Source organism: Corythoichthys intestinalis, chromosome 8 (genome assembly GCF_030265065.1).
Source record: "Corythoichthys intestinalis isolate RoL2023-P3 chromosome 8, ASM3026506v1, whole genome shotgun sequence".
NCBI lineage: Eukaryota > Metazoa > Chordata > Actinopteri > Syngnathiformes > Syngnathidae > Corythoichthys > Corythoichthys intestinalis.
Genome location: NC_080402.1, coordinates 34,498,770 through 34,518,958, shown reverse-complemented (window position 1 = coordinate 34,518,958; position 20,189 = coordinate 34,498,770). Strand labels below are relative to the sequence as shown.

General features: G+C 38.6%; 1 protein-coding gene across 4 annotated transcripts in view; it reads left to right on the top strand.

The window, feature by feature from the left end:
* sdk1b (sidekick cell adhesion molecule 1b) overlaps positions 1 to 20,189 on the top strand; it is a 620,017-nt gene that overhangs the window by 380,651 nt on the left and 219,177 nt on the right. For all 4 annotated transcript variants that reach the window (XM_057843728.1, XM_057843727.1, XM_057843730.1 and 1 more), the window contains one exon: positions 13,921 to 14,004. In XM_057843728.1, the coding sequence (XP_057699711.1) occupies positions 13,921 to 14,004 (84 nt within the window). The remainder of the gene's footprint in view (positions 1 to 13,920; positions 14,005 to 20,189) is intronic.

Here is a 20,189-nt window from a genome sequence, read left to right as displayed (position 1 = left end):
ATCATTCATTTTCCATGCCGCTTTTCCTCACAAGGGTCACGGAGGTGCTGGAGCCTATTGTGGAGGAAAAAAAACTTCCTTTGAAAATGCTTCAATGTTAGTGAAATGAAAATTTTGGAAATGCCACCATTGTATGCACACTCAATTTGGGATTTGATGCCTAAAAAAACAACTTTCCACTACTTAACCGTGTGTATGTATGGTCTACTTAACTATTTGTATCATTTCCAAACAATGCTTTTCTTTTTTTGTCATCAATGGAATGCTCTCTCTGATGGCGTCTTCAAAAGCCCTTCCTTGAGTCATCACCTTATCGTGGTGGAGGGGTTTGCATGTAATAATGATCCAAGGACATATGTTGTCTGGGGCTTTAAGCCCTTGGCCGGGTCACCCATGGCAAACAGGTCCTAGGTGAGCGGCCAGACAAAGCATGGCTCAAAATGACCCCTAATGATGAATAATGTTAATGGACTCAGGTTTTCCTTGCCCGGACGCAGGTTACCGGGTCCCCCCTCTGGAGCCAGACCTGGGGGTGGGGCTCGAAGGCGAGCATCTGGTGGCCGGGCCTGTTCCCATGGGGCCAGGCCAGGCACAGCTCGAAAAGGCAACGTGGGTCCGCCTGTGGGAAAGGCAAAAGGGCTCGGGTGCGTAGTGATTTGGGTGGCAGCCAAAGGCGGGGGCCTTGGCGGTCTGACCCCCGGCTACAGGAGCTAACTCTTGGGACATGGAATGTCACCTCTATGGTGGAGAAGGGGCCCAAGCTGGTGTGTGAGGCAGAGAAGTTCCGACTAGATATAGTCGGACACGCCCCCACGCACAGTATGGGTTCTGGTACCAATCCTCTCGAGAGGGGTTGGACTCTCTTCCACTCTTGAGTTGTCCACGGTTAGAGGCGCCGAGCAGATGTGGGCATACTTATTGCCTCCCGGCTTGGCGCCTGTAAGATGGGGTTACTTCAGTAGATGAGAGGGTAGCCTCCCTCCACCTTCAGGTGGGGGGACGGGTCCTGAAGCGTTGAGGGTGTCTGGTTTGGTGGCCTCAGCATTGCATCTCTGCTTTTTACAGACGATGTTGTGTTGTTGGCTTCATCAAGCCGTGACCTCCAACTCTTACTGGAGTGGTTCGCAGCCGAGTGTGAAGCGGTTGGGATGAAGATGAGCACTTCCAAATCCGAGACCATGGTCCTCAGTCAGAAAAGGGTGGCGTGCCCTCTCCGGGTCGGGGATGAGATTCTGCCCCAAGTGGAGAGTTCAAGTATCTTGGGGTCTTGTTCACGAGTGAGGGTAGGAAGAAGCGGGAGATCGACAGGCGGATTGGGCCGGCGTCTGCAGTGATGTGTACTCTGCACCGGTTCGTAGTGGTGAAGAAGGATTTCCCAGTCGATCTAAGTTCCTACCCTCACCTATGGTCATGAGCTGTGGGTCGTGACCAAAATAACAAGATCCTGGATACAAGTGGCCTAAATGAGTTTCCTCCGCAGAGTGTCCGGGCTCTCCCTGAGAGATAGGGTGAGAAGCTCGGTCATCCGGGAGGGACTAGGTGTCGAATCGCTACTCCTCCGCATTGAGAGGAGCCAGTTGAGGTGGCTCAGGCATCTGTTTCAGATGCCTCCTGGGCGCCTCCCTGGAGAGTTGTTTTGGGCATGTCCCACCGGCGGGAGGCCCTGGGGTTGACCCAGGACACGCTGGAGAGACCATGTCTCTCGGCTGGCCTGGGAACACCTTGGGATCCCCCAGTTTAGCTGGTTGAAGTGGCTGGGGAGAGGGACGTCTGGGCTTCCCTGCTAAAGCTGCTGTCCCCGCTAGCCAACCCCGGATTAAGCGGCGGATGTATGGACTGACGGACGGACGGACATTTCCTTCCTCACTGAGCTAGTCATGTTACATCTCCAGTCACAGCGGTCTCAAACTGTGGATTTTTTGTGTGTGTGTCTGTGAGTCTCCAAGGCTGTTGGACTTGATCAAATGTAAAAATTACAACAAATTGAAGAGTGAATTTCCTCCGGGAATAAGACTAGTGTAATCAATCAAATCGTAACACGTCCCTAGAAATTGCAAATGTACACATGGAGGGTGTTAAATGTCCACCACAAGACAGTTCCAGCTAAATCTCTTGTCCATCAATAAATTGGTGTCAACAACATGTCCGTACACATAAATCGGTGCAATAGTGTGTGTACGTGAGTGGATTCTTTGCTTTAAACGTCATGGCAAAATGGCACCATGAACACACGTGGCTTTTTGCCCGCCAGCTAAATGAATTTTGTTCCCCAGAGTCACAAATCAATGCTGTGAAAAACACAAACAAAAAAACCTGGAGGCAGTCGCACAGGAGCTCTCGTCACAAGCGGTGGTTGTCCTGGATATTTGTGTGTAAATAGAAAACAACATAGACCCTGGCAGCCAACGTGTGATTGATGAAGCACTCCCTCCTACCTGCGTGTCAGCGTCTTTTTTGATCTACTGTGATTGTTGGAGTGTGGCAGTGCCTTAACGCAGAGCGCAAACTAGCAAGGCCAATAGAATTCTCACTAGTCACATTGGACTTGCCGGAGTGTGTTAGCCCTTCTCACACTATGCATTACTGCGCGCACCTAAACCATTATAAAGTCCAACAACGAGGAGACTCCAAACCAGACGCTTGCTGTAGTTCTTGTAGTGCCGCAGGGCTTTCCAGACTGAGGTAAAATGTAGAGAATGTTTAGTGAAAGAAGAAATAGGACGTTTTTATCTAATGTGCTAACTACATTTGCAAACTCTTTGTCATTGTCAATGATTTGATACCACGTCATGCAAACACTCTACACAAGCAGTTGCTCCGACATGTGCCAGCAACAGCCCAAGCTTGAGTTGTTTGTAATAAATCTGTTCCAGAAAATCTGATTGAAGCCAAAATTTACAAAAAACAAAACCGGTTATATATTCCCAAATAATCGGTTCCAAATATCCATATACTTTACATAGGTTTTGACAAATAATTTAACATACAGTGGGGCAAATAAGTATTTAGTCAACCACCAATTGTACAAGTTCTCCTACTTGAAAAGATTAGAGAGGCCTGTAATTGTCAACATGGGTAAACCTCAACCATGAGAGACAGAATGTGGAAAAAAAAAAGAAAATCAGATTGTTTGATTTTTAAAGAATTTATTACTTATTATTTATTATTTTACTTCTAATGAGGTCTAATGAGGCTCCACTCGTTACCTGTATTAATGGCACCTTTTTTAACTCATTATCGGTATAAAAGACACCTGTTCACAACCTCAGTCAGTCACACTCCAAACTCGACTATGGCCAAGACCTGTGGAAAAGAGCTGTCAAAGGACACCAGGGACAAAATTTTAGACCTGCACCAGGCTGGGAAGACTGAATCTGCAATAGGTAAAATGCTTGGTGTAAAGAAATCAACTGTGGGAGCAATTATGGAAGACATACAAGACCACTGATAATCTCCCTCGATCTGGGGCTCCATGCAAGATCTCACCCCGTGGCGTCAAAATGAGAACATGAACGGTGAGCAAAAATCCCAGAACCACACAGGGGGACCTAGTGAATGACCTACAGAGAGCTGGGACCACAGAAACAAAGGCTACTATCTGTAACACAATGCGCCGCCAGGTACTCAAATCCTGCACTGCCAGATGTGTCCCCCTGCTGAAGAAAGTACACCGGTTCGCTAGAGAGTAGGCCTGAACGATATATCGTTTAAACATCGCCATCGCGATGTGCGCATGTGCAATAGTCCCATCGCAAGGACGTGCGATAGTTTTTTAATTTCCTTTTTTTTAATCCACAAACGTTTGTTTTGAGGAAGGAGAGGGGAAAAAAAGCGCACAGCTTCTCTTTCTCTCCAGCAAGTCATCGGCTCCTCCCCCTCCCCCTGCACCAGCGGAGTGGAGGGAGGAGGGGCCGAACAGCAGAGCGGAGGGAGGAGGGCCCGTTCTCAAAGTGAAAGCAAGCAATCAACACGTTGGAGGAGCAAGGAAGACTGTATCCAAAAGGAGTTTTGGAAGTATTTTGGCAAGAACAAGACTATAAGGGACAAAAAACAGCCCTGTCGACAGTGCCTCGCCATGGTTGCCTCAACAAGAAGTAATCTGTCAAACATGTGGGACCATTTAAAACGCAGGTATCTATGCATTCCTGCTACGAGCTCCCCATCAGAGGCTTTTTAGCACAGGTGGGAACATTGTTAAGTGCCAACGTTCTTGTCTCAAGCCTGCTATAGTGGATAAACTAATAGTCTTGGCCAAAAACCTATGAGACCCAGTTGAGAATTGCTGAGCAAGGAAGGTGGACGATATGCAGACAAATACATAACACAGCTGAAGGAATGTCTTTTCTTCTTTTTATTCATGCTATCAGGAAGGCAGGAAATTTGGGAGTTAAAATGGTTCTGTTATTCATCACAGTTATTTGCAGTTATTCAGTTCAATTATTTACAAGTTCAATTGAGTTTGTTTCTTTTATATTTAAATTTATTGTAAACCGTATTTTTCAAATAACTATATATAGTACAGCTGCACATAAAGTTTTGATACTTAATATTTTTGTTGAAATATTTTTACAACTTTGTTGCCGTTTTGCAGTTTTATATTGTTATATTTTGTGTAAACAACTCAGGGGACTAATGCACTTGCACTTTTATTAGTCAGATTTAATATTTAAGTTCAAATATGTTGACAACTTTGTTGTTTAACTGAGGTTTTTATGTATTGTTATAGTTTGTGAACTCTTTTGTCATATTTAATATTTTTGTTCAAATATGTTGACAACTTTGTTGTTTTACTGAGGTTTTTATTTATTGTTATAGTTCGCGAACAGCTTTTTTATTTGTCATATTTAATATTTTTGTTCAAATATGTTGACAACTTTGTTGTTATTTTACAGAAGTTTTTATTTATTGTTATATTTTGTCAAAAACTTAGGGGACTAATGCACCTGCTCTTTTATTTATCATTTAATTTATTTGCTGCTGTTGAAGTGTAAAATATTGTATTCAATAAATGATCTATTTTGTGCAGACATGACTTCCTGGATACCTTCATACAGAAATCTTCATCATTCACAAATTAAACGGTATTATATGAATACACTGTGGTCACGGTGTGTTATGTAAAGTATTTCCAAACAGCTATTCAAGTCATTTAGTGAAAATTTCTTTAAAAAAGATAGATCTTTTTTTTTTTTTTTAATATCGCAATATATTGCAAACCTAAAAAAAATCGCAACAATAGTTTTTTCCAATATTGTTCAGGCCTACTAGAGAGCATTACGATGATCTAGAAGAGGACTGGGAGAATATGTTATGGTCAGCTGAAACCATAATAGATAACTTTTGGGGAGAAACACAGGTTCTTGTGTTTGGAGGAAAAGAATACTGAATTGCATCCGAAGAACACCATACCCACTGTGAAGCATGGAGGTGGAAACATCATGCTTTGGGGCTGTTTTTCTGCAAAGGGATCAGGACGACTGATCTGTGTAAAGAAAAGAATGAATGAGGCCATGTATTGAGAGATTTTGAGTGAAAATCTCCTTCCATCAGCAAGGGCACTGAAGATGAGACGTGGCTGGGTCTTTCAGCATGACAATGATCCCAAACACACAGCCAGGGCAACAAAGGAGTGGCTTCGTAAGAAGCATTTCGAGGTACTGGAGTGGCCTAGCAAGTCTCCAGATCTCAATCCCATAGAAAATCTGTGGGGGGAGTTGAAAGTCCATGTTGCCCAACGACAGTCCCAAAACATCACTGCTCTAGAGGAGAGCTGCATGGAGGAATGGGGCAAAATACCAGCAACAGTGTGTGAAAAGCTTGTGAAGAGTTACAGTAAAAACATTTGGCCTCTGTTATTGCCAACAAAGGGTACATCAAATAGTATTGAGATGAACTTTTGGTATTGACCAAATACTTATTTTCCGCCATGATTTGCAAATACATTCTTTAAAAATCAAATAATGTGAGTTTCTAGTTTTTTTTCCCCCACATTCTGTCTCTCATGGTTGAGGTTTACCCATGTTGACAATTACAGGCCTCTCTAATATTTTCAAGTGGGAGAAATTAGTGGTTGACTAAATACTTATTTGCCTCACTGTATATAAAACAATGTACTTATAAATAAAAAAGTTCTCACTAAACATTAAACATTCTATTAACATAATATTAAACCCTTATAACTTTATTTTATGGAGCAGACACATTTAATAATGACATTCAGTCTCGCTCACTCATCCATAAAGCTGCTACAACTTAACACAGCAACTTTTGACCACACTTCAGTTTGGATAACTAAATATAATATTAAATGAAACCAGAAAACCAGAAAATAATTAGACACAACTGTGTTCTAAAGAGAAGGCGGGAAACCATCTAATATACATTCATGCATGAACAGAGTTAACACCCTCAACAAGAAAAATCTCGTTAACAGGGACAAAATTCTGGTATAAACAAAGACGTAGCCAAAACTTGTACTTAAAAAAACTGTTTTTATATCATTCACAGTGTAAGGATTTAATTATAAATATTGAACAGGTTTAATTAACATTTATGATTGTCGACCAAGGCTGCTTTCCAAGCAGATCTTTAGGCAAAACCACGGGTGAAAGTGGGCAGGAACGGTTCGGAACGAAGTTCCAGCATAAAATTCGGGGGCGGAACGGTGTGGAATGGTGCTTTGATCCCTAACACATGACGGCAACTGTCAAAGCTCCATGTTAAATTTAAAAAAAAAAAAAAAAAACTTCCAGGCTGTCACACATGCATCCCCAAGAAGACAACAATTTACTAACATCAGATTTACATACACAACAAGCCTAATAAAATACTTGTGTAGCGTCATCTGTTTCCAATAATATTTATTATTTATTTATTCCACTGAGAGCACGGAGTTCTCCCTGCGTGTGTCTGGCGATTCGCGTCGATGACTTGATGTGTGTATGCGTTCAGCTAACCACCCTTTCCTGGCCTTGACTCCAGTTGTCCATTCATTGGGTGACATACTGACATGTGATCAGCATGGATAGTTAGCTCTGATTGGTTCAAATGGACATGTTTTCTGGGACAACAAAAGCTTGTTGAATTAATGCAATAAAAAGGGGCAATGTAATGGAAAATGGATCAGATCTTTAAGAGAAAGGAAAGAGTTGAATAAACTTATTTTCTCTGATGGAGAAGTTCAGAGCATGTTAACCCTATAACGACTGACCCCAGAAATAATGAACAGAGAATTCAGATTTCTTTAATTTGAAAGATTTATGTTGTCCTTACACATAATAAAACATTTTGAATATTTTTTATTTTAATTTGTATAGATATGTTCTCTAATTTGAATCAAAAATGATACATTAAGCATGACATGAAGTTCTCGTGGTAAAACAAATATAAAGTGAGATTGCACATAATAGGGTTTTAAACATTGTTTTTTTTACTGCATTGAGATCAAGATATGCTTGTCTTAAATGTGATATTGGCAATATAGTTAATGTGCACTTTGGACTTTTTTGTTTGTTCATTTACCTATGTTAGGCTGCTTATTTGTTTCTTTACTAATAAAAAAAAAAAAGTCAATGGTTGCATTTTCTTCAAAATTCCATTTCATTGTGCATAATGTAAGTCATTTGTCCTTATTTTTGTTAATGGATGTTGTTTTTTTTTTTTTTTGGACATCATTGAAAAAATACAACTCTGAATGAAAATCAGTTTCTCATGCACAGTTTTGTTAATAACGGCGTTAAAGTATAACGGCGTTACTAACGGCTTTATTTTTTTCAGTAGTGAGTAATCTAATTAATTACTTTTCTCATCTTTGCAACACCATGACCGTCACTGAGGATGTTAAGGCGTGCGTTACTATGCATTACTACGTTGGTTGAATGACGCGAGAAATGTCTGAGAGTCACGGAGTGAGCGGAACGGGAGTGCGGAGGAAGGAAGGGAGTTTTGACGCAGTTGCAAATTCGATGCTAGGTGGCTCCAGGTTGCTGACTGCAGCGGACAGCCTACAAACTACGGCTAGTACGCCAACATAATGCTACGGTAGATATCACATGTATATAGAACTAGATGCAAAATGACAGACTCGGTGGCGTTAGAACATGTCTAGAGAACTAGATGCGAAATGACAGACTCACCGGCGTTTGTAAATAGCCGCCATCATAAGACAGTGTACTTCTCAGGAGGGTTCTTTTGTAGCGAAACTTCCTAGCTAACCTAAGTAACTTTTTCACCTAAAATACTTTTAAATCAGCAAAATCCTCATTGATTCTATCTTTAAATGATGAAACAGTTTTAAAACTTTCACATGTCGAAAGTAGACAGAAGGGAAGTAATGCAATAACGGGAGCAATTTTAACAACTTTAACGGTTTTGGCTTCCAAACATAGCAAAGGTTACAAAATAGTTATCACAATACCCGCAATACAAATGTGTCTAGTTAAGTTTAGGGTAAAGAATTGGGCTTGGGTCTATTGTCCCAAAAACCCTTTCATCTTCACATCGCGTGATCTGTTTTTTTTTTTTTTTTGGAATTAAAGAAAATATATTTTTTATTTTTTATTTTTTTGAATGGGAAAAAACAGTTCAATTCAATCAGTTAATATAAAAATATTTGATGTGAAAGACATTATTGAATGGGTCTTGTAATACGTAACATATAAAACATGAAAAGTAACTCATACATTGAGTTAACCGAGTTACTAACCCAATTACTTTTTGGGAAAAGTAATTTGTAACTGTAATTAATAACTTTTTTAAAGTAAGATTAACAACACTGCGCATGTATGTTTTGTTATAGTAAGTATAATGCAGTAGCCTAATGCATGTGTAAAACCTGTTGTGTTATATTTTGTGTTTTCGGTTCAGAACTGCCAAAAACAGTTTTCTTTGCATTTCTGTGGTTTTAGGAGGTTTGATGTCCACCTCACCCCCGCAAATAAGGGTAAAAAAAAAAAAATCTGGCTTCGTAGCGATTTTTTTGTCAGCGAGTTCCGGCAAGAAATTCTAGCCACTTTTACCCCTGGGCAAAACACATTCAAGTAACAACTTTTGTCTTGGATTGGTTGTTTTGAGGTGCATGGTCGTTTTTCTTTTCTTTTTTTTTTTTTTTTTACAATATCAAATTTCAAGACTTAAGATGGTGCCAGAGATGGCTGTTTTTCCCCCCACACATAGTATGCATTACTGTAGAGCTCTAATAAATGTTTTAACATATATGACTTCTTTTAATTTAATGCTAGGCTTCACTGTGAATAAATTGGCCCATGTGCTCTGAAATTAATTTTTGTACAGTGTATGTGTGCGCATCTGAGTGAGTGCGCCTCAAAGGTCTTCATTATTCAGTCGCATTTCTATTCTGCCCACTAATCGGAATATGTATGACATGGGGTTTGGCGTGTTGTGTTGCAGCCGCAAACAACAATAGATCTGTTGTTGTTCTCCCGCTGCTTTCCCACCACACAAGTGGGACACTGGCAGAAGCATCTTTCAACCCATACTAGAAAAACGGTGGTTTTCTTTGTGTGCCTATTGATGTGCGTGTGTGTGCGCATACACGTCTTGGTCCTTGAAACTCACCTGACTAAAGGGGATTAAAGTGCGAGTTTTATCAGTTTCACACCAACACTCTTCTTGTTTTTTGGGTTATTTTTATGCTCAATCTCTTGTTTTTCTTCATGACATGCTTCTCCAGTCAAAATCACATGCAGCTCCAACTGTGCTCAATAAGTATACGAGATGGGCCTCCTGTGCTTTAAAGGAGAAGCACAAAGCACGACTTAAAAGCCACCATAGTCAAATAGAATAAATGTCGAAGCTGCTAGTTCCCTGTACGCCGTCATAAACTTATTCTTTTTTTACGTGTGTTGCTCAGATTCTGCACAATTGAAGATTTGTTTTTGATGTATTTTTCTGATATTCAAATGGAAGTGTCCCACTCAACCTTTTTGTACTGTGGAGTTAGCAATGACAACAGAGCACACAAAATTACATAGAAGCAATATAGAGCCCCCATGAAAAGGGGGAACAGTGTGATTGCTACGTGTAAGAAAGTTGGAAAAATAGTAAAAACGGGAAGGTCATCATGTAAAGGGCATTAAAACACACTTTTAAGAAAAAAAAAAAATCATAAGTTTATGGGGAAAATAGATTGATATTACTATCTTAATTTTACATTTTAAAAGTAGAAGTATGTACAAAACGTAATATTGAAAGAAAATCGAGAAAAGTTACACTGGACTGATTGTAATTGAAATGAAAAGTTTATTTTAAAGGAAAAAAGGGCTGGGGGTACATAAAAACAAATATTGAAAAAAAAAATCTTGATTTTACAAGAATTACAGTGTAATATTAAAAGAAAAAATTGCTATTTAGCAGTATGCTTTATTACTGACAAAACCAGTCTTATTAAAAAAATGTAAAGAAGTTAAAGCTGCTATAGACCCCACTCACCAACGTCACACAATGACGTATCGCTGTATCCGACCACCATAGTGTGCGTCATTGTTTATCCGTATTCTCAATGGTTTCAATTTGTTGGGCAATTTATAGTGCAATTCATGGAAGCCCCGGTGCTTTCAGACGCTGTAAACTCATTGGATGCGTTGCATAGAAGGCGTCATGTGGAAAAGCTTCAGTCTATCCATTAGCCAGATCCATATTTGATGCCTAAAGCGATATTTTTCGACCCGCTGTCTTCGCCGTCTCTGCCTGACATCTGCTACCCTGATATCTACAACTATCTTGTCCACAGAAACTCAGCCTATTCTCACAAAACTTTGAAAAACTTTAAGAGCAGCACTCTAAGCAACATTACCCCGTGTGACCCTTTACTTTCAATTTTCTAAAATGGCGACAATCAATAAAATAAAAAGTTGACTGCGATGGCTGACGCTTCAAGAATAGGTGGATAATGGACTATTTCTTCAATACAATACGCAACAACTGTGTCTGCCTCATTTGCAAAGAGACAGTCGCTGTTTTCAAAGAGTTCGATGTGACGCGATTTTACCAAACAAGACACGCTGACATGTACAACATTACAAGGAAGATACGCAGCGAGAAATTCTAGCAACTTGAAGCTAGTTTAATTTCACAGCAGCAGTATTTCGCAAGAGCCCGAGTGTCGAAAGAGAACGCCACAAAGGCGAGATTGTTGAAATTATGAATTTAAAATAATAATAATAAAGCAAATGTGACACACAAAAGGGCTTGCTAAAAATTGTTTAAATATATTGTTCTACGTAAATCAGCCAAGGTAACCCCCCACCTTTTTACCACACCAAATCTGGCCCCCTTTGCAAAAAGTTTGGACACTCATGTTTAACTGCTGATCCATAGACGAGGCCAGCTTCTTTCACTTGGTACCAGCTAAATATTATTCAAAAAATAATGATGGCGGAAGAAATAAACATCTTGAATTTGAAACTGTATGTTGTCGGCGATTAGCCTCCCAATGATCTTAATTGTGGTTGTCAGCCCAAAACCCTCTAAATATATATTAAATGCATCTTACCAGGTATAAAATGACTACTACATAGTCTGTGGTGATCGTTTGGTGCCCAGTTTTCTCGTTGAATTGCAGCAGTCTATCTCGCTCTCCTCTCCGGGTCTCTCGGAATACGGTAGAACTTCAAGTCTCGCTGTCTATCTTCTCTGTTACTGCAACCAACCGCCACACGCGCCTTCACCATTTTGATTATTAATGTTAACGAGCAGAAAAACACACCATAATAGGAGGAATTTACGTAGCGGTAATGCGTAAACACGACGAACTGACGGACAATATGGCGCGGAGGCGTGGTTGTGACGTCATGTGAGTGGGGTCTATATGGAGTTTGTCACTTTTTTTACTCGAGACTGCCACCTCTGGCCAAAAGTGTAACTGCAGCCTGTGTTTAGCTTGTGCATGGAGCACACGCTTATAGATAAAGCAACGACCGTTCGGCCCGTTAATCAGCACCAAAAACGTAAAAACGGCAAATGTGCTAGTTTACGGCTAAGCCTGAGTTATGCTTCTGCGTTGCGGCGTCAATGAGCTTTCGATAGTTCCGTGGCAAGGGAATGTTTTGCTCTGTAATTCACCGCCAAGCCACTAGAGGGGTGTGGTGTTGTGTTTGTACGGTTTGGGGGGACTCTTGTCAACTTCCTCTAGTTTTCTTCCAGTTACACAATAACCAACGGATATGGAATGCCCGAATCTGGACCGTCAGCTCATCAGCATTGAACAACAACTGTTGATCATACTGTAAAAACTATGCGCGGACGTAGCGGGAAGCGAGTAGAACGAATGGGAGGCAGCGAAAGTTAGTGGTTGCATGTTGTGGCAGCCCGCTATTATTTTGTCATTTATTTTATTGTCGCCACAATAAAGTGGGGAAAGCCATCATCAACCCCCCCCCCCCATCTGTTATCATAAAAGCACCAAGGCACTCTCAATCAGTGACGATGTATCAAGTGTGTGTGTGTGAACTGTTGTTGAAAATTAAAGATCAAAACAGCTCTTCTGACACCAAACCTGTGCTTTATTCTTCATATCTAGAAGTGTGAAAAAGAAGTCTCAGATTCACAGCAAACATATGTACACATGGATCTGCTGTATGAACTTGTGCAGAGCTGTGAGATGTAGTTCTTCACACATCTTGTCCTCTTGTTTTGTTGGAATGAAATTTTACAATAGTTCGGAGTAGAGATAGATAGAGGTAGATTATCGGCGCCGACATTTGGAAATTTGATGTACATCGATATCGGCCTTTTTTTTTTCAATCCAACCGGCCGATATGAAAAAAATAATCTATTTAAAACTAGGTTATTTTGGCTCAGGTGCCTGCTGTCTCCTGCACTAGTATTGACCCCATCCTCTGATTGATTAAACGGTAATGATAAATGGTGTTACACTTTTACTGCACCTTTCCACCTTTTTAAGGCTCTCAAAGCGCTTCACACTATATCCTCATCTACCTACTGGTGACACAGCACCAGGAGCAACGTGGGGTTTAGTATCTTGCTCAAGGATACTTAGACAAGGTCATCAGGGCTTTATTTTCTGTGGAAAGTTTTGAGAGAGCTATTTATTTAACTTTTACGCAACTTTATAAGAGATATTTCTGAGTCTAGGAACTTCAGGCACTGCTGGAGCTATTATTTTCTATTTGTGTTATTCAGAAAACATGCTTTAGGCATTTCAATGAAGTTCATTGTTAGCATTGTTTAAAAATTTTATACACCTACACTAAAAACGAATATCGGCTCCAAAAATTGGTTCTCGGCCCCTCTAACTACTAATAATCGATATCGGTCGATCTCTTGTTTGGAGACCACTGCCCTACAACACAATGGTGACCGCACTTGAAGCACCGCTTCCCAGCTGGGGTCCACTTCACTTGTGGACAGCTGCCTGACGTTTTTACAGTTGTTCAAGAAATTATTGTTTGTGTTACAGTGGGGACAATATGGTTTAGATTTGAAGGTGACCTTTGAATCAGCAGCAGGTGATTGACTCTGTAGTATTTGTCTTGTTATTTAACAAGGTTATTCCTTTAATATCATGAGTTAATTTTCATATTAATAGGAACTCATTATGGATATATTATGCTCATAGTATTTTCCCCACTTTACATAAGGACAATCAGTCAATCCATTGTTTGACAAAAAGGAGCTATTCGTGGAAACGAAGGACCACTTTGCCACTCGAGGAATGATTTCCTTTCTTCTGCTGCTAAATGATTTAATTTTCTGTTCTTTTTTTCTACCAGTCTATTACGGAATATGTACAAAGTATTTGAATTATATGATTAACTCAAGGACACAGTTATGAGTCGTGATGAGAAATTCCAGGTTGATATGTTGTTTTGATTGGATATTATTGTGTATTGTACATTGACAGTGGTGTTAATTTATCATGCCCCATGTTTTTCTCTCCAGAGCCACCTTCTCTGTCTGCTCAGCCTCATTTGACGATTTCTGCTCAGATCGACAAAAATGTGGATATTCCCTGCTTGGCCACAGGTATTTTGCATTTTGCATAAGCAGATAGGAGGTTTATTTCCTTTCACATTTTCCAAGCATTCCCTAAACCATTGCAAGTCAAAGGTCATTTTCAGAGTAATTCTTTCTCCTTGAGATTATTCTGTATCTTGTTTTTGTAGGGGAGTTAGGAAATACACAAATTTGCAAATTATCAAAGATCGCTTTTTAAGCGCTAACATATTTGAAGAAAAAAAAAAAAAAAACTAAGATTGTAATAACATTACTTACGATTACTGATATAAATTTGTTTTTGTTTTTTTTCCTAACTCCAAATGTACAGTATCAATGTTGATATAATCAGTTAGTATCAGAATAAGTTGAACGTTTCTTTTTGTATTAGGTTAGTTTGTAACCCCAAGTTCATTGGTGTTCTGTATACCACAATTTACAGATTTATTAAACTGGCAATGAATAGTCTTCCATTCCATTGAGCATTTGCTGCTTCGCATTGTCAGCTGTAAAAGAAGGTCACACAAACCATTTAGTCTTTTGAAGCATTTTATTCTCAGAGACCCTGACAAATACTGTTAATTTTTTGTGTTTATTTTGATATTTTCAAATAATGCGTTGAGCATTTCGCTGTTCCAAGGTGCTGTTCTTTTTAACATGAGGTCAGCCAAGCAACTTACACAACAATACATACTATGAGGCGTACAACTTGAGTGATCAAAGAAATTTATATTTGGCTTTTTAATGGTCCTAAAGCCACATTTCCACAAGGGCTGTTCACTTTATTGCCACTGTGACTCAAAAAAGGGATTTTCTTTCTTTTTTTTTTTTTTTTAACATTCAGCTTAGAAGTTTACGGATCAATCTAAAATAAATCAGACATGCACTGAATGTAACTCTTATGCCAGAGGAAAACATCGCTTAATACCAAAATCACATTTGATCTTTCTGTAATGGCAAGTGTACCTGTCAAAAGAGGCTCTTCAACCGAGATTAGAGTGTTAAGGTAAAATATATTTTTGGGTATAAAATAATGCAGGTTTTAGTACTTTGCCATGACAAGCTTTTGATCCATGAACATTCCTAAGGCAGTTTACTTCTATAACTTTCTGTAACTCTTCCTCTATTTTTGTATTTCTAATGATGACACCCCTTTAAACTTTCAACTCTGTAGCTAGTTGCCTCAGAGCAAACATGTTTATACGACTGATCAATTGTCATGTGTCATTGTGGTCTCATTATACTGATGATATTAACTGTTTTTAATTTTATTTGTACAGCGAAATATATTAATCTGTTCATCGATCATTTTTTGTTTTTTTTTTTGTTTAATAACTTACATTTTATATTAGGGCTGTCCCAAACGACTAATATCCTCCCGATTAGTCAACCGACTATTTTTATGATTAGTCGACTAATGTAATATATAATTTTTTTTTTTTTTTTCTTTTTACTAATTTAATAATGACATTTTTGTTGAAGCTTATTAATTCACAAAAAAACATTTTGAAACACCCAAATTCTTTATTAATGTATAAATAAATAACATAAATATAAAAAATAAATCACAGACAATGATGTCGAATGCTGCTGGCATTAACTAGTGCAAAAAAAAAAATGTAAACGGAAACACTGTGACTTTACCTTTTTAAAAGGAGTCAAAACAATTCATACTCTTTTTGTGATATGTCCATATTGTTCTAAATGTTAAAATGAATTGCAATCGGCCACATGTCCCAGACAATCATTTTCAGAACACTTTTTGTGAGTTTAGATGCTCTTTCTGGTGTGCATTTCGCATTTTTTGGGAAAGGGAAAAACTGTTCAACTTTTGTTTGTTTTAACCTGAAAATAGATAAAGCACAGGGCACACTGAAATATAAATAAATAAATAAATATAATTATTTTGAATGAAAGCCACACATAGTCATAGTAATAAAAAATTAATATAAAGTATTTATTTTAAAGTATATATATATAATATATACTAGGGCTGTCAAACGATTAAAATTTTTAATCGAGTTAATTACAGCTTAAAAATTAATTAATCATAATTAATCGCAATTAATCACAATTGAAACCATCATAAAATATGCCATATTTTTCTGTAAATTATATATATATTCTGTAAAATAATTTGTTGGAATGGAAAGATAAGACACAAGATGGATATATACATTCAACATACGGTACATAAGGACTGTAGTGGGCATTTCACTGTACTGTCATTTGAATCTGTCTATTCTGTCCTCACTCCGAAGCGTCTACTTTTTCCAAAGCTAGACAGCTAGTGAACGACGCCTTAATAATCAGACTTATTCCTTTCTCATCTGATTTATTAATAAAATGGCCTCAAACCACTGTCCTCTTTAGACCGTAGTGAAACTACAAAAAAAAGTACACAAGCATTGCATTAGCAACAACGTTAGCTTAGCACGCTATACATGTTCACTAAACATAAACAAAAAGCGTCTCATACAAAAAATATAACATTTCGCTTACTAACATAATATGTACATTCTTTACAACAACCATACTTACGGACAAATCTTGTCCAAGGATCATATAAGCACAACATTACAACGTAGGCGTCAGCCCGAGACGTCGTAGCCATATTGAACAGGCAAGAAAGCAATAAACCATGTCGCAAAGCGACCACAAGAGTTCGCTGTTAGACAGCACAAAAAACCTTGCTGTAAAACTTACCAAAAGGCAGAATACTGTCTGAGCGGGACATGTGCGTTAATTGCGTCAAATATTTTAACGTGATTAATTTAAAAAATTAATTACCGCGCGTTAACGCGATAATTTTGACAGCCCTAATATATACACAATATTACTTTATAATATAAAGTAACTTACGTTATTGCAGTCATTGATTATAGTAAGTAGGCCAGTGCTTTGTTTCTATACAGTTTATATTTTTATTATGTATATATAGGATATATATATATTTTTTTATTGTTAACTTTATTAGGATCATGGAAGCTTCCACTTGGGGAAAATATATACATACAGTATAATCTGTATATACATAATATAATAAAAATATACAGTACTGTGCAAAAGTTTTAGGCAGGTGTCCTGCCTAAAACATTTGCACAGTACTTTTATGTATAAAAAAAAAATTCTCCAAGTGGGAGCTTCCATGATCCTAATAAATACAATCTGCATGCTGTGCGCAGAGATTTCGAGATCTACAGGTTTCGGGAGCAGCAGCAGAGTAGATTAAAAATGTGAAGTGCGTGGGGGAAAAAATTAATGCTGCACATTGATACGACACACATAAAGGCAACTTCAATTTTAAAAAATCGTTTGAAAGTTGTATGGACTTACAATCCGCTAGCTTGTTGTTTTTTTGTTGTCTTCCAAAATTACACCTGGGTGACGGCGCTTCAAGTGTTTATAGCCGCTTTTTTGGCTTTATGCCGCTCTCACCGCTTGCATCGCGAGTGCCCGCCATTCTAAACTTTATCCTCATGGAATTTTCTTTTTAACCCATCATTAACCGTCGACGGTATGTCTTGGCCATCGACGCATTTACGTCGTCAATGACGTCGACAACGTCGACTAGTCGGTACAGCTCTACTTTATATAATTGCTTTTTCTGCGCGGTGGCAAGATCAGGGTTGAATTCTCAAATTCCAAGCATTTTAACAGTTTCCCTCATTGTGTTTCATGCAGTGTGGGTTGTGAATACTATAAGTGTATTTTGCAGTTGGAGCAGATTAACACAGTGACACCAAAGCCCATTGTTCATGACAGCTGCTAGAAAGTGGATTACGTGACGATGATTAAATATGTAGAAGCGGACACGAACGACTTCAACAAAAAATGTCATTCTTGCGTCTGTCGCATCTGATGAGCGAGTTTGACGTTCTACGTCGATCCTGCGACGGTGTAATTAAATAGGCTGAGCGCCTTGGGGTGAGGGCAGAGCAGAGTGATGGACGCTCGGAGGGAGAGTGACAGGCGTAGAGGGGATGAAGAATACTTTACGCCTGTTTGCTGGAAGTTTGACACCAACGGATTGAGGCAAATATCTGAAATTCTTACTGTGGAACATCCTCTCACGACACCCACACACATAGAGTACAAATTAGCATGGAGAGCTCGGGGTAATTACATTAGCCTCGTGCCCGTCACATTTGACTCGTGTGTCAGGTAGGCTAGCGCTCATACTGTAGATAGTTGCTGCTATAATTTATTCAGTGTTTTTCAGCTGCCCCCACCACCTAGACATAGGCTGCAATCAATATATTATTAGCAGTCATTATGTCTACATGCATATTTATAGAAGACGAGAGCAGGGAAACAGATTGTTGAAGCGGTGAACGTTTGCACAGCTTATTGAGGTCAAATGTTTTTTAATTGTATCCCAAAAGAATAAATCAGACATGTAGTGTTTGTTTGTGTATGTGCGCGCACTGTATTTTTCATGTTGAAAAAAATATTTTAGGTCTCAATGTAGTGAAAAAAAAATTATTTTTTTTCCCTTTAACCCCTTCAGACCTACGCATGCTGCTGAAGGACATGACGCATTCATGTCTCTAAAACAATAAATACACTGAATTTTGTTGCTACTGCCACTTCTGGGAGATAATTGGATGAAACGTTACCCATTGAAATCAAATAATGAGGTTTGGCATGCCCTCTTTGCTATTCTTGGCGCTTTGAAAATGGCAGACCAAATGCAACTTCAAAAACGATAACGTAAAGTGCTGATTTCTCATTAAAAACACATGATATTAACATTAAAAACAACTAATAAAAGCATAAAATCTCCGATCAAAACTTTGCACTTTGTTCTGGTGTTTGAGTAGAGTAAGCATCAGCGCCGATTTTTCTTTGCCTAGCAGAAAAAATACGGGTCTGAAGGGGTTAAATTTGACAAAAGTAGGGCATTCATATCTTTCATAACTTTCTATTCATAACTTTAAAAGGGATCCACAGATAGAAAGACTTGTATTTTTTTTTTTTTAAGATAAACGCTATTATGAGTTAAAAGAATTTGGTATTGAAGATCTTGATGTTTCGTTTTTATGCAATTTGTTAAATTAGTTAACTACTAGGTTGCCATTGTTGTTGACGTCGCAGGGCGGTGACATCACATGGTTATGCTGCCGGGCTTCCAGGGTATGACTCTAGCAACGTAAACATGTCATCTGTCCAACCCTTTCAGTTTGAAACGAGAGGAACACAGATAGAAAGACTTGTAGTTTTTTTTTTTTTTTTTTTTTTTTTAAGATAAACGTTATTAGGAGTTAAAAGAATTTGGTATTGAAGCCCCTCTTGATGTTTCGTTTTTATGCAATTTGTTACATTAGTTAACTAGTAGGTCTACATTGTTGTTGACGTCGCAGGGCGGTGACATCACATGGTTATGCTACCGGGCTTCCAGGGTATGACTCTAGCAACATAAACATGTTATCTGTCCAACCCTTTCAATTTGAACCCGAGAGGAACATTAATGAGCATAACAGCACTGCCGGTACATCACAAAATGAGCAGCAAACGCAAAATGAACAGGAAAGACGAGATGAGACGAGACGAGAGTATGACAAAACTGGTGTTCTGCCAAAATGTGCTACACATCCTACATGAGGGGAATTTGACACTCAAAGTACTACCATGCTCTTTCAGCTTATTTTGTTTAGATGCATACAGATGGAACATACTAAAGAGGCCTTAAGAATATACTAAAACATAGTAATATGTAAATACGCTAAGTGACTAATGTGGTCAACAGATCAACAATATAGGGCAATCTGAGGCAATGAAAAGGTAATAAAAGACTCAATAAGAACACAAATAGTGAGTACTTGCCAGTTTTAACCAATGTGCGCATGTGTTGGACATCTCGCCACATAAAAGTAATTGCAGTTACCTGGTATTGTTCGTCTCGTGACAGTGACAATTTACGTCATCACCCCGAGTGTCCATTGCGGCCATAAAACATGGCACCATCCGTAGGTCAAAACATGTACTAAATATTATAGAGTTTTAAATCAATGGCAATATTTTATGTGTTTCTAATTACATAGTTTAGTAAAAGAGAACAATTGTGGCTTATTAGAGCTTATAAGTCTTTAATCCAAGGTTCCCTTTAAGACCCTATAAAGCAAAATTAAATGTATCAAGTAATATATCGTGTTTAATTCATCAAGAAGTACATTATGTTGGTAATGAAAATTTAAGTTGAATCACCAGTTGCC